General features: G+C 41.5%; 1 protein-coding gene across 2 annotated transcripts in view; it reads right to left on the minus strand.

Annotated features, from left to right (window-relative positions):
- Window positions 1-17,376: 17,376 nt before the first annotated feature.
- ACSL3 (acyl-CoA synthetase long chain family member 3) overlaps window positions 17,377-25,562 on the minus strand; it is a 51,923-nt gene continuing 43,737 nt past the window's right edge. For both annotated transcript variants that reach the window (XM_083868322.1, XM_083868321.1), the window contains exons 15-16: window positions 23,685-23,842; window positions 17,377-21,471 (exon numbers count right to left, since the gene is read on the minus strand). In XM_083868322.1, the coding sequence (XP_083724448.1) occupies window positions 21,308-21,471; window positions 23,685-23,842 (322 nt within the window). In that variant the 3' untranslated portion in view covers window positions 17,377-21,307. The remainder of the gene's footprint in view (window positions 21,472-23,684; window positions 23,843-25,562) is intronic.

The following is a 25,562-nucleotide window of genomic DNA, read 5'->3' on the forward strand; positions in this document are numbered from 1 at the left end:
ACATTCAGGCCAATAAAGCAGAGCAACAGCTAGGCACTCCAACAATGAAAAGGTCACAACATAGTTGTTGATGCCAGATTTTTTTTCTCAAGGTCCCTGTCTCCTAGAGAGCCTTTTGTGGCAGCAACCTCCGTCACCAAAGGACGCAAACGTTGAGGCTTGAGGCATCCCACGGGGCAGGAATTCACAACATGGCTTAAGGGATCATATAATGTGAGCCCTTTCTCCAAATAAAAATGTGAGGACAGTCAGAAAACTGAACAAAGACAGAATCTACTATGAAGACAACATGAAACCTCCTTAGAGACTCAGATGACTCTGCAGGCTGCCTTGGAAAATATATGCCTAACCCTTCATTAAGGGCATAATCCATGGTCTGATGCTGCATTTATCTCTCTTGCCCCAGTTAGTGAGTTAATAAGACTAAAGACACCAAACAATTGTTAAAGGGCCAGCTCCTATGGGAAGCTGAGCCTGTTTGATGAGTGTTTGATGACAGTATCACTCTAAAGAGTACTTGAGTATGTGCTTTTTTAGAGTTATCATCTGAAAAAAAAGCAAAGAGAAACAGGAAGGACAGAGGAGTTGGGTTTTTTCCTCCTGCACATGCACATTTAATGGAAGTAATGTTTGGTAATTTACTGCCAGGGGAAAAAGGGAGGTAGAGTTTTGCCATGCAAGTATAAACTTATTTTTGATTTAGACCTTCCAGACACTACAGCTGGCAAAGGACAACCAACCAATGGTGATCAAAAAGATGATCAATGGATTTCACTCACATATATTATTTCAATTAAAGTTGGAGCTGCTTTTGACACCATAAAGACATGACAGAATAGATGTTTGTGGTCCTCCATGCTGAGAGGCACATACTGACTTTCAGCCTGCTGCAAAACACACACCTCCCTGAGGACCTGAGCCAAAGCCCCCTAAAGTTACTGGCAGTGCCTCTCGTAAAACAAACATCAGCACCTGCTCCTTTCAAGTTCTGTGCAACTCAGTGAAGTCTGTGAGTGTGTTGGAATAAAAGTTAGCTCAAAAGCAGCAATACATTCATTCCCAGAGCAGGCAATGAGGGGCAGAAGTAGCACAAGCCATATGCCTCCTCACTATTAAGTGCATTAACAGTTTGAAATTTCTGAGCTTCACTACGTGCTCTTAACACTCCTATGCCTCATCAGTTCAGCCACTTAAGTGAAAATAATCTAATAATATGTACAAATTTCTTGTGCTGGGAGGCACAGCATGGTAATACACTGGCAGATCACCCAAAAAGACAACAACCACTGTGTCCATAAGCAACAAGGGCTGGGTTGGTATTTGAGGCACTTGCACATGGCTCTAGGTTCAGTGTCATTTTCCATCATTCTCCCTAATTTTTCATACTGCAGAAATAGATGACATCCTTCATAAACTTGACACAAGCAATTTCTAGAGGAAGATGGCAATTTCCTCAGTGTCATCCATAATATACTGTGTTGCCATCTGGATGCCAAATGGGAGTAATGGGCTGATCTGTTATTAACTATAAAAATCTTAATAAAATGCTACAGCTCTGCCTTGTTACCTTACACCCTTCACTGGGGAAAACATGCAAATATAACTCCAGAAGAAGCATGCATCAGCCTTCTCTCCAACTTCAGAGTTTAGTTTGCTTTAATTCAAATTTTATTTAACCTTTGTAGCAGATCCATAATTGTGAAACCTGAAATTTCTCAGGCCTTCTCTGCAAACAGGGCAGCAAAAAAAAAATTAATCAATAGAAACAAATACAGAGTTTAGCAGCATGTCACAGCCAAGGTGACCATCTGCACTCTGTCTCAGCTCTAGCAGTGCCACGAGATTTCCCAGAAGCCACATCTGGAGTGTGCAATTGCTCTCCAAGCACACAACAAAGATCTGTAAAGACAAATTGGCTTCAGATCCTGAGAGAAGACAAGCATCAGAAAACCTCAATGATATCTGTAATAACAGTTCAGACTAAATTTAGCATTTACTGTAAGACATGTTTTGTGAGACTCCTGGAATTTTGGAGAGGCATTCCATTTCAACCTCTAAACTGAATTTCAGAAAGCTAGGAGTGACTGGAAACAGAGTGGAAACAGGTAACTCATGATAGCAATAATAAGAAATTACATTAAAAAAATAAGAACTTTTCAGTGGTTAATATGAGAATCTGAGTTCAAAGTCATTACAGCCACAATTCTGTTTCCTGTAGCTAAGACAGGTTGCAAAGTTATTTTATTAACATAAATTTCCATGTAACAAAATGAAATCTATACTTAGGTAAGGTATTACCTTACCCTTTTCCTTTAAAGTGACACTGTGAATGTAGTGATGCTTGATTTGAACATACTTTTTCTTTTTCCTTTACTTTTTCTTTCCCCAAATATAATTATCTGTTGGATGTACTACCTTTAAAAAAGGTAAATTAACTCACAGCTTACTTTGCTTTTTATTAGAATTTTATTAGAATGGATTCACATCAGCCAGGACCCCACTGCCTTTCTGAGTAGGACCAGCTACACATTACCTGTTGGCACTTACACAAGTTCATGTCTCACCCCAGGTAATCTCTTCCTCCTCCTCAGTTCTGCGGGCTATGGAGAAAATGGCATGGTCATTTTGCTTTGAGCTTTTTAGAAAAAATGATATTTGCAAGCCAAGGAGAACAGGTGAGCAGCATCCTCTCTCATGAAATGAACTGGCAAGGTTCACACACGCAGTGACTTCACTTGCCCTGGTTCAGAGGTGTAACTGTTTTCAAAGTTGGTCACATTCCAAAGAATTTGAGAAGAAAAACAAACAGACAAAAATTTAATCATGAGGGAAACCACAGACTCTGAAATCAAGGAGGCAGCTCTTGCTTTGTCCTACCAAAGCACAGCATTGTGGGTTTAACTTTCATACACCAAGAAATGGTAAAGACACCAAGGTTTAACAAAGCAACTTCTGCCTCAGACATGCCCAGAGCTCCCACAGAATCCAGCAGGATTTTAGTGAGTATTAGGAATACAACTGCTTATACAAGGCAGGGGTACCAGTCTGGCTTCCAGCATGGTCTGTGTATATTTTTCTTCTTTAAAATGAAAGTATTTGCCAGTACTAAGGGGTATTTCATACCAAGTTCTAACAGTGCGCTTGAAAACACAGCATTCTAAAGAGATTGGAAACAGAGAGGGAGATCATCATGGCATTTACTACAAAAACAATCCTACCCCTTTGGAACTCACACCATACATTAAAGACTACAACCCGAGTGTCACAGTGATCTTCCATCCTCCAGGACCGAAAACACGTGCAAGGGGGGGATTCACTCTCCTCTCCCAGAAATAAGTAGGGCAGAGATGAAAGGAACAGAAAGTGTTATCACAGTAGCACATATCCAGTCCAGCCAAAGTAAAAGCACTTGCAAGGCCTTAGAGGAACAACCCACATTTTTTTCATTGTTATTTCTTCCAATCCCACAAAATCAGTCCACAAAGAAAGCAGCAGCCTATCCTTGTTTCACAGCCATGTCAGGATAACGTCCCAGGTCACCGTGACCTTCAGTGCATGTGAGATTTTCATTTTCACATGAATACCAGATGCTGAGCCCTCTCCCTCTGATATTCACTTTCCTACAACATCAGTCACTCTGCAACACGTGTGTTTGCAGCACTCCCTCTGAGTTTTGGTTGTGAAGCCTCCACATTTAACTGGAGCTGTTACAGCAAACATCCATTAATTTCAGCTCTCAACCCTGTTGACCTGAATCTTCATGGGATTTCAAATACAGCTTAGATTACATCACTGCTGTTCTCTACAGCAATCCCCTTTCAAGCTGAAGAAACTAGGATAGCACTTCAGTTTGATCTATTACATCTTGGCATCTGTTGACTGTATTCACTTTTCAGAGCATTCACTTTTTAAAATACTCAGAACATCTATTTGTACTTCTATTCCAAAAGTCTGCTTTGGAAACACAATAGGAACTAAATAGCAACCTGGGGTGTAAGAGCATCAATAGCGTGAACACCAGGTGTACAGCAAAGAGGACAGAAAGAATAAAAAAGAGGCAGAGGAGGCATCCTCTCCAAAGGGAAGGATTCTGCAAGGCAGAGGAGGGAAAGCAGTAAGCTGTGATTTCTGAAACCTGAGGCTAAGATTTGTTCCTGTGTTTCAGTATTTTGGTATTAGTCCTCATAGCCACAGCTGTGAGTGTGCAGGGAAAGGGTCCCTAAATGCACAGTGTAGAGAATGGGTTGTTCCTGTAGAGCAATGCAGCTCTAACAGGACAGGATTTCTTTCTTCTTAACTGTTAGGAAAACTTCATTTCCTTCAGTTAACACAAATACTCCTTAGCCAGCCTTGAGTGGACAACTGATGGAGTTTGAATAATCTAATCCTCCCACTACCAGGACGTTGGCTAATGCAACAGCCCCCTGAACCCTCCTGCATGAAAGACATTTGGAAAGAGTTCCAAGAGATCTGGAAAAGCCCAAGGAGAAGCCCTGCTGACATCTCCCTCATCATTGCTGTGAGTGGCCACCCTGCAGGTCAGGGGTTTGCACGTGGCATCAAACTGAACCCAGTGTGCAGCACCCTGAGAAACATTCCATGCTGGGAATGTGCCCACACCACCCATGGAAAACTGCCCCTGTGCCATGTGGGGAACAGAAACAGGGGAGAGAGCACACATCAACACTACAACAAGGCTGAGCAAAGGAATCCAAATTAAATTCCTTAATGGTTTCTTAAGAAATCATACCAAAGGAAAATAATTTAGCAACATAAAAATGCCTACTCTAGGCAGGGATGGTTTACTTGCAAATGATAAATAAAACCAGAGGGGATGTATTTTTTAAATGCAATCCTTTATATCTCAGACATGAAAAAAAAATTGTTAAAGCAAAGATAACTATTGTTTTGATGGAATTGTACTTTTAGAACTTAGGGGAAAACACTCTCTTCCTCTCTTGGCTGCTTGTAACATGTGAATAATCAGCCCAAAGTAAACAACATGTGGTCTTGTGTGGTCTTTTTCTCTTCATATGAGGTTGGTATTTCACTTGAAACTAGGAAGTGACAGGAAGTGGGGAGTTCTGTGCAGATACAGGAGACCTTGTCCTTTCCCAACAAGCTCTGGAAATGCAGTGTGTTTGAAGAAAAAAAAATCATTCATGTTGCAGGCAGGAAATGCAAAAAGAAAAAAAAATCTAAACACATAGAATGAATAAATATTCCTTTGAGTCATATAACTAAAGAATTTTGTGTAGCCTTATTTACAACATTTCCTGACTCTTTCATGAGCCTTTCAATGCTCCAGCGTCACTGAGAACCAATCAATCCTTAAACTGAAGCGTTAAAGGAGTTCCTGAAAGCAACATAAGTACTGCATTATTTGCAATATAATTTTTGATGTGTGGTGGTTGGTCACATAAATCATCCACTTAGGGAAGAGAAAGAGTGCTCTGGCAGACAGCAAGGCTCAGCACAGCAGGGTCTGTGCTCCCCTTGCTGTTGCACTGCAGGCAAGGAGCTGCTTTCTTCAGGAAGGCTCCTGAAAGAATGATGAGTGTTTAACATGCTGCTACCCATTTTCACATCAATATGGGCTGTGGAACATTTGTGTTAGTTTTCTGAACCTCTGTTTGCTCACCCAGCCCCAGCACGCCCTGATTGCTCCCACCATGGCCGGGCACACACACAGAGCACCAACTCAGGAGTTTTCCAGCTGCCTGCTCCCTTTCCCTACGCCAAAACCTCCCTCCCACAGGACAGATCCCTATCCCCATCAGTCCAGCCCTCCCTCTGTATGTTTTTGAGCTCCACCCTGACCAGCCATTCAATCCAGCTCAGCCAAAGCCCAGGAGAGGTTTGCTCCCTGCAGGCACCTCACAGGATTTGGTTGGGTCCCTGTGTCCCATGGCTCAGCTTTGTACTCTGTGGAGTACAGAGGCAAGAGGACACAGTATACTCTCACATAAGAAATCCTTCCCCTGCAAGCTTTGAATACTGGGACTCAAGTGGTCCTTGCCTCCATTTCTGGGCTTTCCACCTTCTGAGTTAAACAACTTGCCACCTTCTCCCTCTGGGGCTCCTGTCCCTCACCTTTGATTTCTCCCAAATTATCTCATTTTCACCATCAGTCCTCCAAAAACAGGTCGCCAAAGCCGCCCCTTAAAACCCCTCTAAAATCAACCTACTATCTTACAGTAGTAGGGTGGAAAGTAAGATATAAAAAAGATTTTAAATAACATAAAAATACTACAGGAAATACTCATGTGCACTCAGTACCACATCCTTACACTTATCCATACCTTCTGTGTCTTTTCTCTGACACTACTGGCTATGAACACAATGTGTCACACCATCCAAATTGCTGGTTTTTGTGCTGGGGCAGGACTGTGTTTTTCTGGAGCAAAATACCTTGCGTTTTCTTGAGCTCTGAAATAGCAATCACACCCCATAGGTTTGTGAAGCACTCTCAGAAATGGGACAGCTCTGCAGGGTTCCAAGTGCTTTCCAGTACCTCCCTTCATGAAAGAGCTGCCCAAACCAGCTCCTTCCTTCTCCCCAAAGATAAACTCTCCTTGCCAGATTTCCTTGGGGGTGCAGCCCAGCACCTTGACCCCCACACCACCAGCACTGGGGCTGGTGCAAGGCACATCCCAGGAATGCTTCCTGCCACAGTGTCTGTGCTTCCAGCTCCTGACTCTCCTCCTTTTCCTGAAGGTTCACCCATGCTTTAGTCAGATTTTTCTTTTATTATTTTAAATAATAATAAAAGAAAGTCGCTCATTTGGAAGGAGAGAGGGGTGCATCTATTCTGGGAGATTCCCTACCCAGGTCCTCATTACCTGGTATATCCTATTAGGATTGGAGCATAGACCAAGAGAATATTAATCTGAATTCATTTGCATTTGTAAATAATAGTTTTAAATGAAAGAGTGAATGCAAATTTAACAGCTTTAGGATTAGCTAGAAGCATAAGCAAAAAAAGAACCAAGAAAAAAAACTCACAAAAAATTTAAAAAAGATAGTTCTTTGGAATTAAGGAGTTTTGACAATTAAGCTTTATGATTTGCTGTTGAACCAACCAACAAGTCAAAATATTGTCATTATTTTTTCCTACACCCAAGGACTAACAAGATAAACAAAAAAACCCTCCAACAAATATTTTGGTCTATTATAAAGTCTTTTTTTTTTTTTTTTTTAATCAGGATCTGAAGACTACAGAACACAATTAAAATGTAAACAGCACAAGATTGCAGTGACGAGCTGTGCCAGGATGCAAGTTTGAAATGAGAGGGGCAGAACCATCTTGTTTTGGACTTCTTCATGATATGGGGGTGAATAAGACAAAATTAATCTCTTCCAGTTATGTGAAGGATGAAAAGCAGCTGCAGAGTCAAACAGGCACAGATCAGAAATCCCTGAGGATAGCACACCCCTTACCTCCAGGATCAGCAGGCTCTGCCCTGCCTCTGCTCCTGCAGTTCTCTCAGGAGGAAGAGCTGAGCTGACAGACATCACAGAATCCCAAAAGTTCCTGGCAGGACACTCACAGCCCCCCATGCAGCCAGAGGGCTGCTCCTTCACAGACACCCACTACACTTCATTTTAAGGAAAGAAAGCTTTTCTTTTATTACAGGCACCCAACCAGCACAGTCACAGCCTGGGAACTGCTCAATTCCACAGGACACAGCAAACCCACACAGACCATCCCCCACTGAAGTTGCTGGGTTGGTTTGTTTTTCTCTAAGGTGAATCATATTCTGCTCTTTGGGTTTAATACCTAAATCCTCTCCTAGAAAGAATCCCACCAGCTCAGCTGTGTAAATTGCCTCATAACCTCATATCCCACTGATGTCAACAGCAACAAGGGTTGGTCACTTCTCCACTGTGCCCCAGAACACCACATCTGTGTTACTACAAATCTGCCCCTTTGCAGCCACCTCCAGCTCTCACAGTTTAATATTTGCTGGTCTCTGGTATGTCTCTGCCATTAGTTCCCTCTCAAACACGACTCACATGGACTCTCTTTGGTATTAAACCACACCAGGTTTCCTATGGGTGGGAGTTGTGATAGATCCTGTCTCATCATGGAAATCTCAGTGTGGGGAAGTTTAGGTCATCACTAAAGCACCAAGTTGTCTTTTTAGGTTTTTTGGTGTCTTTTTATCCAGTCTCCCATGACTGGTTTCAGGGTCTGATAAAACTCAAAAAGGAAAGAAAATAAAACACAGACATTAATTTGGGTACCCAGTGCTCAGACACTTCCAATAAATTGTCCTATGCCTTGCTGTAATTTAGCTCAGGAAAGCAGCCATTTTGCTAAATTAAAGATATTAAAAGTCTTATGAGTAAAGTGAGCTTATGCTTCACCCCTTAATTCATTAGCATTTCCATTTAATTTCTCTTATTTTACTCAACCTTTCATTTCAGAACTGGTCAAGTTACAACCACACAGGTTCATTATCACATGGAAAAGTCCACGTGCCAAGCCAGTGCCAGGGACTGCAGCAGCTCCTTTAGAGCAGTGACTCCAGCAGGAGTGAGCTGCACATCCCCCGCCCAGCCTTCCCCTCAGCCCGTTGCCATGGCCACCAGCGATGCTCAGGAGATGAGATTGCCATGGCACCGAGGCAGGAGAGGCTGCCCGGGGCAGGGCACACACTCCCCATTCTGGATGCCACCATTTTAATTAATAAGGGAATGTAATGTAGCCAATTATACACAAGTAATGCAGATTTCTGGGGGCATTTCTGTCTGACTAAACTTAGGAGACGTCCTAATCCAGCTTTAAAAACAAGTGGCAAAACCACATGAGCTTGTTAACAAAATAAATCACAGACAAAACATATTGGATTTCTATTGTTGTAGCAATAAAGTGAGGGCAATTAATATGGACTAAACATAAGAAAAACCAAATGAGGATCCATCACACCTACATGGACTCCATTGTACTGTCTAAAGATAAAAGGTGGAGGCTTCCTTCCTAGGAGGCAGATACAGTGCAAGGAAAACTGAGCAAGCAGCAATCTCCTCTGTACCAGGATTTTTAATACAGGAAATCTGTCCACCACTGGGGGTGTTCAAAACTCAGTCTGTGTGACTCACAGGCACTCTTTAGCAGGACTGTGTTATCACGCCCATTTAATAACTCCCCCCATTTAATCAGATACCCTACAGCACTGAGATACTCATCTCACACCACTGAGCTGTTGCCAGGACACCATTCATACTTCTGACTCCCCATTAACATCCGCTAATAATCTTCTGCCTTCAGCTTTCAAAGCACTCCAGAAGGATCCAAGGGTGCTGTAAGAAAACAGGGCAAGAGAAAAAAGCTGCTTGCTCTTGCAAGCAGTCAAATTAGGTTTAGCCCATGGCTTTTACATGCCTCAGATAACCAGGAAACCAGAATAATAAAACCCTAAATCCATTACTTTAATCATTTAGGGATCTGAGTTGTGAATTTTGAATAACAACTTGCTAGGAGTTGGCAGGAGCAATTAAACTTTAAAAAGCAGACACGACCGCAGGTTCCCCTGCTTCCACCCATTTCTCCCTTGAGTGCTAACAAGCTCTCTCTGTCTTTGCTTACACCCATAACTGTGTCCCTCCTCCTTCCCTGGAAGCCCACAGCACAGCCCCTCCTCTTCTCAGCTGCTTTCCCATTTTGTTCAAAACACAGAGGATTTGAGCAGAGGTTCAGGCAGGGGCACAGAAACCTTTCATCCTGAGCAAAGCTTTTGGGATCAGCATCCTAGGGCTGGAGCTGGGGAAAGCCCTGCTGCAGAGGCTGCTCCTCAGCATGGACAAAGTCAGGGAGATGGAAAAATTCCAGCCAGCCTCATCTCACCCCATCATTTTGCTCTGACTGAAACAAACTGTTATCTTTGACCCTACTCTCCTCCTAGGATGCAATCACAGCACTTGTGAAATGCTGCTGCTTCTGCAACACTAAACCCACAGTGGGGAAATCAGTCCCATAGATCTGAGCAGGAGCTCCAGACATTCAGTAACCAGCACGTTTCCAGGGCTCTATGTCCCAGGTTTGCACTGCTAACACTCAACCTGTGTCTTTAGCCCTTGGCAGGAAGGTAACACTGGCACAGGGAGGTGAATGCCAAGGCTGCTGCAGGAAGCCAACAGAGCAATAAATGCCCAACCTCTACTGCAGCAACCAGACTATTCTCACCCTCAGGTAGGTTTGTGTCAGATCTTATTTCAGCTGAACTTGATATTAGCCTTCAGAACAGGTAAAATAAAGAAATCCTTACATCTATGAAAAAAATACTGCAGGCAAATAAAAGAGGGATAAGAACCCCAAACCAACACATTTAGTTGAGGTTGGTGTGATGATACCTGGGTGTGAGAAGTGGAGCTTTCTGACTTGCACCCTTCATTCTGTCACTGGACACATCACTTGCTCCAGAACTGAGAGGAAAACATGACTGGGTCACTGCCCGGCAGGAGGATGACCTCCAAGGAGGTCAGGGGCTCTCCCCTACAGCAGGAAAACTACAAAGGATGGATTCAGAAGAGATAAAGATTTTTTTTTTCTTTGCTGTTGTGAAATAGACAGTCAAAATCCTTTCAAAATAAATAAAGTAGGACTGGGAAGATAATTCTTTACAAAAATGAAAGGTATTGCTTTTTTCTTGATCCAAAATGTGAGGAAATCAGGTCAGACCCATGGGTCTTTGCTCTTGTGGGAGATTCCCAAATTCACAGGAAAACAAATGCCACTGCTGCTCACCAAGTCATCTACTGCACGCAACTGCAATCGTAACTGAGTCATTGACAAGCTACAAACATTTCCCACAATCTCCCAGTAAGGTTGTGGGGCTGTTTGTGTCTAGTGACTGAAAAGAAAAAAACCAAGTCCACTCCAGCACAAAAATCCTGAGTTACATTTTAAATATTACTTAAATGATATTTAAATAGTATAAATGTCTATTGCTGCCCTTCACAGCTACTGTCAGCTGAGTTTTCTTACATTGCAGTTTCAGGCAATGAATGCACTGAGATTGAGCCCCAAGATATTCATTCAGCTGCCTTTTAAGACTATCACACGGACCAGCAGAGAAACACCAGCAGAGGTTTTTTGCTTTGCAACTATCATATCAACATTTCAGTTCATTAGCTGAAGAAATAAAAAAAGTTCAAGTAAATTATCCAACCTCACACAGTGTGAGTTACTGATTCCCTCAGTGCTGCAGAAGCATTCACCCTCAGAGAGGCTGCAGTGACAAGGGGCTCTGTGACACTGATGTCCCCAGCACCCCACACTGGTTGGGGACCCCATCACTAAGGTGGGTGGCCTGTGCACTTGCAGGGGAGCCAGGCTGCTCCAGCTCCCACCTCTGCAAACACCTCCAGAAGTGATGTCTGGTCACACCAAAAAACTCCTTGAGGCAGAGACAGCTTGGGGCATAAACTCCAGAATAAAACAGATGAAGAGAAGGGATAATGAAGAAGATTAAAGTTTCAATATACTTTAGAAAAAATTCTGACAAGACTTCTGTCAACTCAGTTAATACAGAAAGCCTTTTGCTGCAGCTGACACGTGCTTCTGATCTTAAAAATGATTTATAAATTAGGAGTGAGATACCAGATGTGGAGATGATGCAAACATTTGAGACGCCTCAATCTTTAAAGCTATTTCTCTCTGAAAACTATGAGAAAGGTCTTGGCAGCAAAATCATAACATTAAAAAAAAAAAAAGGGCAAAAATATAGTAATTGTTTCTTAAGGGAAGCTGGGAAGAAAACCAAAGCAGGACAATGGAAGCATGGAAGCTGGCTATAAAGAAATCCTTACATCTATGAAAAAAACACTGCAGGCAAATAAAAGAGGGATAAGAACCCCAAACCAACACATTTTGTTGAGGTTGGTGTGATGATACCTGGGTGTGAGAAGTGGAGCTTCTGCTAAAGTTTTTTGCTTTGAAACTATCAATACCAACATTTCAGTTCATTAACTGAAGAAATAAAAAACCAGCATAGCAGTGTCCTTCGCTGTATAAAGCCAGTGTTTACGAGGAATGAGCTCAGATGAGAGGCTGGAAAGGCTCCCTTTGCCCGGCTGGGTTTGTGCACGGCTGGCCCAGCACAGGGAGCAGCGGGGCCGGGGCTGCAGCGCTGCCCTGGGAAGGCACAGCTCGGCTCGGCTCACACGGGCCACGCTCCGGGAAAAGGCTGGAGCAGGAGCCACCGCCACTGTCCCCATCCCGGGAAAAGGCTGGAGCAGGAGCCCGGCCACTGCCAGTGTTCCCATCCCGGGAAAAGGCTGGAGCAGGAGCAGCTCGGTCACTGCCACTGTCCCCACGGCACTGCCAATGCTCCCGCTCCGGGCGCACAAGGGAGTACCCGGAGACTCAGACACGTACAGGGAAAAGAGAGCATGGAAGAGAAGGAAACAAAGGATTCCTAAAAGAAGTCTTACTTAATCATATAGTTGAGAGAAGCCAGGGAGCTGGCTGTAATCTCAGCCCTAAGAGGGAAGGAAAATGTGAAATGGTGTCAGCGTGTGTTCCTAAAGAGACTTTCTAAGGCTTTGCCGCACTGAATCAGCACAGGATTCTTCAAATCACCACGGGCTAGAAATTTCTATCACAATAAAGCTGTTCTGAGTACTACTGGAGCTTTCTTGAAAAAGTAAATAAACAAAGACAAACAGATGGAAATAATTATAATTTGAATACTTGGAATTGTTGGAGTGCAGATTTCAACTATCCCAGACTGGTCTGGGCCCTAAAACCTAATCCGAACTTTTTCTAGCTAAAGCTAGAGAAAAAAATAAAAAGAACTCACTGCTGGCATGATCATGTGGGAGGTTCCTGGGCTCTGGGCCTCTCCAGCACACAATCCATGGAGCCCTGAGGGACAGCCTGGCATCCCTGGCACCCCCACCTTGGAGTGGTACAAGTGTTTGTACCACTTGTACCAGGTACAGGTGTTTGACCAGGTATTTACTGTGGCACACAAGGGCCAGGACGCTGGTTTAGCTGCTGTCAGCAAAGAAGAGAGGCAGCCAGTGCCCCCAGCACAGACGTGACAAAGGGGTGAGGGGGCAGCATCCTGGCCCCAGGAGTGCAGCTTGTGGCCAGTTAAACTGTCAGACATCACAGGGCAATTCAGCACCTTGTTTAATTTTAACTATGGAATATTTAAACTAATAAAAGAAGGTGTCAGGATAATGTAAATCTTTTTTCTTTTCCTTTTTTATTTATAATCAGGTTTTCCATTTCCCACTGAATTGGGGCTGCTACAGAGCAGCAACACTGGCTATTCACAAATCCTCAAGCCAGAGGCTGAAGACAGCAAATCTTTGCTTTCATGGCAGGCATTTCTCAAATGGAATTCTTTCTCTCCACCAAATTAGCTCACCCTTCCACAAGGACCACAAAGACAGGGTGGCTACACACCTGCACAGTGCCCTGAGCACAGGCTGCTGCAGGTGACACTTGGCAGTCACAGCCTCACTGTTCCATCCTTTCAGAAAAAAATCCTGTCTAGAAATCTCTGCCAGTCAGGACTTATAGAGAGCATCGTGCCTCCTGTGGAAGTAACCTATTTTATCTACATCTTTCTGTAAATTCTGTAAAACAATTTAAAAAGACAAAACATCAGTTATGGAAAAAAAGCACACCAGAAAGGTCTGATCAGCACATGGTATAATGAAAAGTTAGTGGTAGAAAATAAAACTGATGGAAGGAAATGGAAAAATGATTTAAAAACAAGTATCCCTTAGTAGCACTGAGAAAAATTCTGGGGAAAGTCCCAAATCTCATCTATTTATGAAAACACTAGGAAAATTACTGCAAAATACAAGGGAGCACAGCAACACACTGCCCTCAACCAAACCTGGCACCTGCCAGTCCTGGAAAACCTCAGATAATCCATTACTAAGCACATGGAGGAATAACTTTGAAGTAAATATTTCAGAAGTTTATCAAGATTTCGAATAAAAATTAAAGAAATTTCTGAGAGAAATGTTAGCACATTTTAACTTATAGCATCCTTGGAGAGACATCAAACAGTTCAGCAGGAACCACCACCCCCTGAAGCTCCATGGTGGTCTGCACAAGGAAGGGACAACCCAAAACCTTCTGGCCCTAAATCTGCCCAGTTGCAGGTCACCTACACAATGTTTGCCTGTGCCTGTCAGCCTGTGGGAGTGCAGAGGCACAGGCAATATCCCACTGGAGCTGCACTCAATCAATAACTTATCAACCCATTTTGAAAGAGAAATTACTCTTGAAAAGTCTCCCTTTTTTTGATTCTCCTGTTGTTTTCCAGCTCTTACACAACTTTGGCGAGAAGGGGAGGAAAGTGAATGTGCTGCTGAACAGGCCAGATTGCTCATTGGCATTCTCAGCCTTCCTGCTAATTATGTTATGCTGCTTTAGCTGGAACACACCAAGTCCTGAATTGCAGCAAAATTAAGCAAAATCAGTTCATTTCCAAGAAACCTGGCAGAAATACCCAGTAAACGGGTGTGAGATCCAGAGAACTGATGAAACATAAAATGCTTAATGAGTGTCAGGAAATGGCTTCCTTACAGCTTGTTAAACATCCACAACCTATCTTCCAACTACACTGCACAACAGGAACTACACTTTATAAATAATTCTTCAGTCTTGTAAGCTATATGCTTAAGATTTAAAAACAAGTTATACAAATATGTTACTACGAAATGTACCGAAAATAGAGAGTTTGCTGAAAAATTCCTGATAGAAATCTTATTTCAAAAAACCCCCTGAACTGTATTTGACCAGCATTATTAAGATAAAGCTCTAACTCAAAGCCTTTACTAATAGTTAAGGAACCAGGATGTTTTACCAGGTTGGGATACAATGAATTTTGGGAATTTCATAGACAGTTTCTTTTACTATTAATGATTTCATATTTCAAAATGATGCTTCTTTCTCCTTTAACCTCTCTAGGAGCCTAAAGTAGTAGAAACTAGATGGAAATTTACTTTATGTAAGGAAACTTACTCAATGTAAGGATCTACGTCAAAATCTCACCATTTCAGAAGAATAAAGGTCACCAACACCAGGCTTGTTGCCAAACACTACTGTGATTGCACATGAGTGGGAAGCCATGTAAACTTTCCCATTAAAGTTTAGCTCATATTCATAAAGTTGTCTTTCAATTATCTGCAAATAATTACCAAAACAAAAACCAAACAACCTACCCAACCTTGCTACCAACAGAAGGCACTGCAGTTCCAGAGAAAGAAATAAACACACACTTGTAATAAAGTGGGAAAGGGTACAGTGGAATACATGAAAATTCAGGAGCTAGGGATTCAAATATGGTACATGTCCTTTCCTGCTGCTGCACTTGGCAATGCTGAGTACCCCGAAGTCTTATATAAAACATCTTTTTGACATTTCATGCATGACAGGCTGCACTGTCCTTTTGGGTATGTGTGCTCCCAGGAAACTGAACCTATCCAACTCCCAAGAGGGAAACAGTGTTTGCTCTCCTACCAACCACCTTGCCCTGGGGACCAGGCAGCAGTTTGGGGATGCCCATCCAGGACCACCTGCAGATGGGAGTGCCCCAATGGCCAGCCCTGGGCAAGGTCTCTGTGCTGGGCAGGGAGGCAGCTAAAGCCAAGCACATAAAGCAGGAATGAAATGCTGAAGCCTATATAATGAAATCTGGGATTCATATCATAGAGACATTAATTGCTAAAAGCCACAGGTATCTATTTTAATCATAGTTAGAGAAAATACTTGCTAACACTGTCTGGAACTTTCAGCCATCCACACCTGCCATCCCTCCAGCCCCTACAGCTGGATCTGTGCTGGACAGACACGGGCAGACACAGCCCCACTGCCACCAGCCCTGCCCTCAGGTCCAGCTCCAGCTGTCCATGTGCAGGACATTCAGCTGCCCTGCGCCTGGGAACATTCCCTAAATCTACATTCATCACCAGCACCTTTCATGCCAAAGCAGAAACTTTCCTCCCACTGGCTCCCCAGCACAAAGAAAAGGCACATCTGTCATTAGTTCCTTGCCTTTCTGAGGGCAGATAAATCCATTTTATATCAATTCTAGGGGAAGCCAGAGCTCCCTTTCCACACCACTCCCCTTTGACCTGCAGGAGAATATTGAAAAGGAAGGGCAGGTACCAGCCTGGCATTCCCAACACTTCCCTGGGACAGTAGGGAAGGACAGGTACTGCTCTGAACACAGCACAGGTCTGGCACTTCTTTAACCTTTAATGCCAGGAGAGAAATTTTACACACACAGAAATAGCAACAGGTTTTTAAAAATATTATTCCCAAGTGTTACAACTGTTAAAAAAAATTACTCATCTTTTCAACTCCTTTCAAAGGGAGTTTGGGTACTCCCTTTCCCTGATGCCATCCCTGGATTTTTTTGTAGACAATAGCAACTCAGGTCTACAATGTTTTTATTTGTATTTTATTGTATCTATTTTGGACCCCCACACCTCTATAATGGCTACATTGACATATTTTTTGATATGGTTACATTTATCCTTCCTGAAATTAGTTGCTGCAATAAATACCTATTGTAATAGTTCCAAACTTATTTCTCTTTACTAAAGAAACCCCCCCAACATTTTATTACCTATAACTATCTAACAAAAAGACCCAAAAAATTAGTTAAAGTGAATCATATTATCCTAAATTATTTTAAATAAGTTTTCAGTCTTAAACCCCCCCCCAATATTTTTGAAAGAATAAAAGAAACAACTACTTTGGATATAACTGATTCTAGAGGAAGCTGGAGCCTTCTCATGGCTGGTAAAGGGATAAAAATGAAAATATCAGCTATACAGCAAGGAAGCTATACATTGTCAGCGCTACGAACCCGGGCATTTGGGGAACCTGTAGATAGAGACACAAAAAAGAAAAAGAGGCTTCTGTTGAGATGCCTCCAGGCTGGACTGCTATCAGCAATGGTTTGTGAGCTTGTAATCAAAACTTGAAATTTAACTGCTTAAGATCTCTTAAGAATTTCAATTGCAAGCATCTAATACCTAGCCCTTCAACACACAACTTAAGGAAAATTATACACTAAATACAAGTCCTAGCACAATTGGATAGGGAAGAAAAAAAAAAAAAAAAAGGAGTCATAAGCCTACAGCTTTACATCAGGTATTACCCACAGCCTCTGCTTTTAAAACCAGGTAAGTGGCAGATCATGTGCAAATCAAAATTGATCAAACATGATTAATTTTCCTGCAGTGAAAGCCAGACTAACCTGGTAATTCCTGCTCCTGCATTCAGTCCAAAAAGGTCACACATATTTGAAACACTTGACAATAATGAACACATTTCCATATTATCAACTCTGTACCACCAAAAGAACTGATGAACAGGGCCCAATTTGTGTGAAATTAATTTTATTTTTGAAACATGATATCCAATTACAAATAAATAATTCATACAATATAACTCAATTAGGATATACAATGTTCAGGCAGTTCATAGTAACAACCAAGATCACATTGAAAATGAGTTTACATTAAATAACCCATTACAACAATATACAGTTGGTCATTCAATTAATGTTTCAGCCTGGTCCAAGGTGTAGGCAAGTTGAAAATTGTTCCTCTTACCAGTAAAGAAACAGATGTACACTATTTTATACCGAGTCCAAAGTAGTTAATACACCACAGTAATAAAAATTAAAAATGCTGCATTGCATCACCTAAATGTAGTTTTAGTAGAGAATAAAAAGTTTGTGAATTTTAGCAGGACGAAGGTTATTGCAAAGGAGTTTTATGTCCTATAGCAATTTCTGCATAAACTTCTGAGCTTTACAGGGTGTTCTCAATGTATGGTTTTGATTCCATACCCTTCTCTGCATCTTGTCTGTAAAGCAGTGGGATGTAGGTACCTGTTATGTTCTTAGCTCCAGTCACACATTGCTTTCCACTTCTATTTCAGCAGAATTATTTCCCTGCTCAGCTGCAGCTCCCCTCTGAGGAGTGTTTCTGCCTCTGTGAGACCTGCAAGCAGCAAACTCACACTGTCTTTCGACATGCAACTTTTGAATTTCTCATCTACCCCAAAAATGCTATGCTCAGTAAAGAACACTTACACCTAGATTGAATTAATCTAGCCTAAAGTCCTGAAATTTTTTTTAAGAATTGTGAAACTTAGAGGATATTCACAGCATCCCTGGAATTTCCTGGTCAACAATTTTAATAATTAAATGCATAGATTTTCACAAGAGAGTAAGTAGTTACAATTTTCAATGATTCAGAGACAGGGTAAGTTTTTATTTACAGAAGTTTTGTTCAAAATTGCCCTCTTTTGGGGGCCCTTCAGGTGAGGTATTTGCCCCTTGCTCTTAGTTTGAACTCAGATTGTTTAAAGTTCCAGCTCTTTCCATTACAGAATCCCCCATGTGACAGAGACCACTCCTCCCAAACACACACGTCTCAATATATCTGCCCATAGCCCTTGGGACAGGGCAGTGCATTCCAGCAGGTACCTCTCTTCTTGTTACACAGGCCATGGGAAGACACACCAAACAAAACAAAATAAAAATTAAAAAAAGAATATGGAAGGGAATTCCCAGGTGGCAAGCAGGGCATTTCTACAGGGTTGGAACAAATCCCTCCAAAGCTGTCCTTGTGCTCAGCAATGCAGGAGCACAGGGTGGCAGCCAGAAGGACCTGGCAGCCCATAGGAACAGCCCCAGAGCTGAACTGCAGCCTGACTGAACATCCCCTTACAGCCCCCAGCACACCCAGCACAGGTGGCCTCAATGGGACATGGAGGTATTCACAATCCAGCATAGTGGAGTCTGTCTTTTGCAATAAATCAAAAGAAAAAAACCCATACTCATCATAAAGATTTTAAAAAGTCTATCTCCAGCGCTGAGACCAAACTTAATGAACTGCTTTGTTTTCACATTCAGTAGAAGAAATAAATGAATGAATGAATTCCACAATGAACCTGATGCCTAATGAAAGAGGAACTATATATATCACATCCATTTTAAACATAAAACCTGAACTGTAAAATCAAATGTAGTTAGACTGCAACCCCATCTTGTGACTGGATTAGAAAAAAGAAAATAAAACTACTATTTCCAAACCATTTTAAAAGTTTCATTTATACAATTTCTCAAAAGGGGATTTAAACCCTTAGCAGAACAAAATACTAACTTCAGATCTGTTTAACCAAAAGCAGATTTATTTTAAATCTGCTGCACAATGCACCAAGTGATATACATAGTACTTCAGCAATTTATTAATTTGCACTAAAAATCACAAAAATATTTTAACATTGTACAGTCTGTGCTGAGTTCTATTTAAAAACCTGCTGATGGAGCACAGATACAAATTTAAGAGGTTGTAATATTTAATAAAGTGACACTTTCCTACAGCCTTGGCAATTTTTCCACATTTAGATTCTTCAGTCCTTTTTCAACATTCATCTTATCTCTATTTGCCACAAGGTCTTCATTTATGATCTGGGTATCTAAAAGCAATAATCTCAAAAATTTGGTTCCAATTTCTTTTTGTTGCTTCTATTTCTATTTGATTACTTACACCAAAGTTTACCAAATGTTAATAGTTTTTCATGGACAGCAGCAGGGGAAACCCATAATTAGCACAAACCACCTCATCATTTCATCAGGGAACCTGCTCGATAACCTTCAACTCCTATGAATCTGCTTTCTAAAATCAGTGGAGAGCATGAATTAGAAAAAATTATTTCAGAGGTTTATAAAATGAGAATTTGCACATCAAATACCTCTTGAAACCTCCTATCACAAAGACAAACAGCAGGAACTCCCTCTCCCAAACTAAACTTCAGCATTGCTATGTGCTACCACAGCAGGGCACTAAGTGAGCATTAGGACCTTGAGTTTTAGTACTACAAGTAAATGATACATACAAGAGTAATCCCCAAATTAAAGCCATTTTAGTACTTGCTTCCTCACAAAGTTGACAGATGTACACATTTTCACATTCTCATGTAACCCTGAATATTCATTCCAGAAATATTTTGAAAATAAAATTCATATCTGAATCAAATCTGAATGCTTTCACTTAAGATGAAAAGAGCCTCTATATTTTTTTAAACAATATCCATGAATCTCTAGTGAAACAGAAATTGAGACTCCTTCCCAAAGTAAGAATTAGGTGTAACAAACCAAGCAACATAAATAACTCTGGTTGACAAATGCTTCAAATATCTGTTTTTAAAGCAAAAACTATTACAGAAAAGAACAGAGAATCAAAGGGAGATTTTTAATGGCACAAAGGGCAGCTAGGCACTGTGTGAGCTGAGAACATAACTGTCATTATGACTTTAAAAATCCCCCCCAGGAAGATTTGGGTTACAGCTAGGGCAGAGCAGGGGTCTTGCCAAACCTTCATAAACAACAGAAGAGCAAACCCACTGTAATGTCCAAACCTAATGAGAAAAGACAAAGGTTGCTACAGTCCCTCTGCTAAAAGGACAGTCAAGCACGTGAAGTGTTAGGTGATATTAATGATGAGAGTTCATATTAGCTCTACACAATTCAGCTCTGGATGAAATGGTCACGAGCTATTTAAAAAAGGAGTTTCTGTATCTGAGAGATTATTCTTCAGTTCAACTTCTGCTGTGTTAATAGCATCTTCTACATTAAAGGAGTGTTAACTAACACCTGCAAGAGTACCTGCCTTGAGGCAGAGCTGTGCCATGACCATCCTTCCATTTTCAGATAAAAATAAAAGTAACCATTAGGCACATATTGAAGGTGTATTACACAAGCTGGAATGTCAAACGTTTTCTCCCTCAGATTTACACAGAAAAATAGCACAGCAGCAAATAACCTGGTCCTCTGTTCAACAATTACCTTGTAACAAGCATTTTCAATGTACATAATGTCACAACATCAATACCTTCTTATCTTTAAATAATTAGGTAAAAAAAGGCCCCCAGTATAACCATTTCTTATATAGCCAAGTTCTCTCTATATACATCCAAATTTTAAAGATACAAATAAAACATTATACAGGATTTATAAATGTTTAAAAACTTGAGGCTTCAGAATCATGGTTTCCCAAAAAGACCCAGGAAAATCCACAGACTGACAAGGTAGCAGAGAAAACTGGAAAAAAGGAGACAGACACAAGTTTGCTGCCATAACATTTTACTAAACTTGCCAGTCATCACGGTGATGTCATTAGAAAGAACAGTTTAAGCTGGAAATGAGGAATGGTGGTTTCGTGTGTTGATCTCAAGTGTCGAGTTGAGACAGGCAATTCAAGTATTTCCTATTTGATCCAAGCTCAGGGTACAAAGTGGTGCAGGGGAGGGTTATTTGATGTTTATCCCGTACATTCGGTCGATGTCCGTCTGATAGAACGCCGTGAGCTCTTTGCGTTTCAGTTTGAATGCGTCTGTCACCAGACCAGTCTCTGGGGTCCAAGGGTCAGGGCTCAAACGGATCTTTACTGGGATTTCAAACTTCTCCAGGTTTGCTGTAAACAGAAATAATTTTTAATGCAGAACCTGAATATAAGCATTTTCTTAAAGTTAAGCACAAAAGGAGGAATCATATTCTCACATAGAAAAGCACATGACCTAAATGTAGAAGTGCTTCTCCATGGTTTGACAACCTCTGGGGTCACAAGTGGAGTGATAGAATCTGCTAGTACCCGTTGTCCAGTTTCCACAGAAATACCTGAACAGCTGGGCTTTATTTCAGTATCTGTGCAGCTCCCTAACTTCAAAAAAAGCCTCAGTGCATGGAAGTGCGATCCTCAGAACAGACTCTGCTCTACCAGCATCATGGAGAGCACAACGCCTTAAAGTCTATACTACTTAGGTGAGAAAAAATGGGGGACTTGGGTTTTTTTCCTGATAATTCCCTTGGTCAATTTAGAACTAAGTTCATATGGGAGCTCTTCCCTGTACTAAAAGAGAGTAGTGCTCCCCATGTTACACCTTCAGCACATAACACTATCATTTGCAACAATTTCTGCTGTGGTTGCAGATATAAGAAAAATAGATAACTAAGAAAAGTAGCCAACAGATAGCAATAATAAAATCTTCTCCTTTCAAGTTGAATTTTTAAAATATACACAAACGTATACCTATCACATGCAACCTGCCATTTTTAGGTTTTCCTGCCCCTTTTTCTCCCTTTGGCATTAGATTACTGGGTTTGGGTTTTGGGGGTTTTTTTGCAATTTATCACTAAAACCCATAGTATTTAAAAGTAAAGCCTTTCACCAAAGTGAAAACCAAACCAAAATATAAAATAACATCAAGATAGTTGAATCAAATACTACCTTTCATTAATTTTTAAGAAGTATTTAATTCTTTTTAGAATAGAGTTGGACAAAAAAATGAAAGCAGCTTTGTGCATGCTCTCCATCACAGCAGCTTCTAAGAATGACTTTGCCTGTGTGCTCTGTACAGTGAAGAAAACCAGACTAGAGAGGTGGGGCAAAGAAAGAGCAGCTGCATAGTTGAGACTGCACTCATGGCAGGAGGGTGCTCCTGGGATGGGAGCTGGCAAATATCTCATGAGAGTTTGATACATTCATGAGCAATATGTAGAAGAGATGAATATTAACAAGCAGAGACTGCTGGAAGCGTGTAGTTATCCAGAGCAGAAAGGATGAAGACAAAGGACAAAGAGGGACAGAAGGACATTGTGAGACCTAGCAACTGCAAAACAGCAGCAAACATTCATAGCAGGAAAGTGTCAAAAGATGAGTATGGAAATTTTTACACCCCTGATGATCATCTTAAAAAAATCATTCTGTGGCCATAATTGACAAGTGTTACGAAGAAAGCTCAGTGCTCAGAAATGGCCAAAAGCAAAAATAAGGCCAAAATTATTACAAAGAACAAACAAAATATCCCTGTGCCACTGCTTCATTCTGCACCAGAGCAGCCTGACAGATTATGGCCAATTAGCATGAAAAAGATACTGAGGGGGAAGAATAATCCACACTGACAGAACCACAACCACCACTGTTCACTGCCCCTGCCAGATCTGAGCTCAGCAGAGTCAGCCTCAACTGGCAGATGGAAGGCCTGGTACAAACAAGGCATTTCTTCACAAAAACAGGCCAAGCTACAAACTCCCCACGAGATACTATGGACACTGATACAGAATGAGTAATTTTCAAAATGTGGCTAGAAGAATTCATGTAAGGAAGGTTTTCAGAAAATCACTACCTACAAAGATGCTGCTTTGGTTTTGGAAATCCTTCAGATGCAAGGGGGAGCCAGGAGAGCCCCTGTCACCATGGATTTATTTCAACTTTGCACTGGTATGTAGCATGTGAGACTGTCTGATACCTAATGCATATTATGATTATGGATCAATAGTTGGATAGTTGGCCCACACTGTTTTTGGACCAGCAGCAAGGCTAACAAGATATTTACTACAGGACATCTTAAAGAACACCACACATGCACACATATATACAGAAAATGGTACTTGTAAAGCTTCCCTGTTTTTATATTCTATCCTCAGCTATTTGCCACAGTAAAAGAAGCTGCATGAAACAAAAGGACTGACCCAACTCATGTTTTGTTGCTGGGGGTTTTGTATTAAAATCTCACTTTATACAGGTTCAATGAAATACACACACAAGGAAATATTTTAGGGTCTATGCTTATCTATTTCACAGTCATTACAGTCCACAGGATTGATACCATCTACCCAGCCACTCACCTGCCATGGCAGCCTCAGCCAGCACCTTCAGAACCTCTTTTTCCATCTCAGGACTGTTACAGATCTCTTCCCAGGTTCCTTTAAATCCTTTTTTTCGGGCTAGTTCTGCGAGCTCCTTTTGATTTGGCACAACAAATCCAATGACATAAGAATGGAAACTGAGAAGCACAATGTACTTTAGTATGAATTTTGCAAAGTAAACAACTGTTCAAAAATAACATTTCAACCTGGGGGGGTCTACACTTCATACAGAGATATTGCTCTTAACAGCTGGCTTTTCACCTGATAATCCTTCTGAAATAGTACACAAGTTACCTCTGCCTGCTTAAAAATAAGTTGAAAGAGAAGCTACTTACCTTACAGTAACTGGATTGCTTCAAGGTGTGCTGTCCATATGCATATTCCACTGTGTCTCATGCCCAAAGCTTTGGGAAGCAGTACCCACACGTTGTCACTGCCCTGCCTCTCCTCATGATCTGCAGCCCGGAATGGAGACTGGTGTGCGGCTTCCCTACCTCAGTTTCCTCTCAACTGCAGAATCCAGTTACTGTAGAGGAGTAGAGGACTGCAGTGAAGAGGGGTTGGAGAGCAGGTTGTGGAATGAGCATATGCACAACACATCTCAAAGGATGCCTGCTTCTGTAAGGGAAGTGACTTCTCTTTTTCTTTCAAGTGATTGTCCATACACTCACTCTACTGTTGGCACTCTTTGTCTGCTCCTGACATGCCCAGAGCACAGGAAGCTGTGATCTCGAAGTCTTTGGGCCCTAAAGCACCATTCACCCTGAAACAGGTATTCAAAGTTTTTCACCTGGTGTAAAGTTTTGGTAAAATGTGCACAGAAACCTCACACAGCAGCTTGACACATTCTAATGAAGCAGATCAGAGCCAGAGTTGAAAGTAATGTCAGAAGAGCTCCTGATCAATGCACCTGCCCTGAAGCAGGGTCAGAAACACCTAACAGATGTTTGTCTACATCTTGCTTAAACATCAGCAAGCACTAATGCCAACACTTCATCACTCATACCATGGAAAAGCTGCTGCTGATGGCAACTCCTGACTCTTCCTCTTTGCAGTTTATCTCAGAATAGTCAGATGTCCCGTCTTTTCCACAGAAGCTATTTATTCATTCACCGTTCACCTTTTTAGTCTTGCTTCTTTTCTTAGGTTTATTTAGACCTATCAGCAGTGCCCTTTCCTCCTAATTCATGCCATCACAGGTCTCTGCCCAGACATTGCCATTTTTTTCCTGGTCTCTTTCCATGAGGTCCATCTCTTCAGATGTGCTACATGTGGAACTCAGACTCTTTAATACTTGTTAGAGCAAAGAGATCATTGTGCATTTTGTAGGCAGTACATCTAATTATGCCCTTTACCTTCTTATAACAGCATGACACTTGTGGACTCATGTCAGCTCCTACAGAATTGCTACCAGCTGGTGGTCCTCACCCTTAACTTTTGCAGTTTATTTAGCTGTAAGGATAATTAACAACTCCTCTCTTTGAACTTACTGCTATTTTCAAGCAAATCTCCATCTAGCCAAGCTTACTCTGAATTCTCATCCTATTCTCCACTGTGGCTTTGGTTCCCTCCCATCTTAACTATCTATAGATTTATTAAACCTTTTCAACTCTCAGCAGACAGATCATTAATATAAAATATGCAAACTTAGCCCTAGCATGCAGATTACTGTAACTGTATCCTTTAAAGTCTTCACAATAATTTTAAGGTACTACCTCTAAATATGCTTTTGGTTACTGCACACTGCAATTTTCTCCTTTGTTAGTGGCATGAATCATAATGGCCATCTGACAGGAGTTGAGAAGACTGCACCAGAGTCCATTATAAACACAGACTTCCCTGCAGCACCATCCTAAG

Source organism: Zosterops lateralis, assembly GCF_965231275.1.
Source record: "Zosterops lateralis genome assembly, chromosome: 10".
In the NCBI taxonomy this organism is placed as follows: domain Eukaryota; kingdom Metazoa; phylum Chordata; class Aves; order Passeriformes; family Zosteropidae; genus Zosterops; species Zosterops lateralis.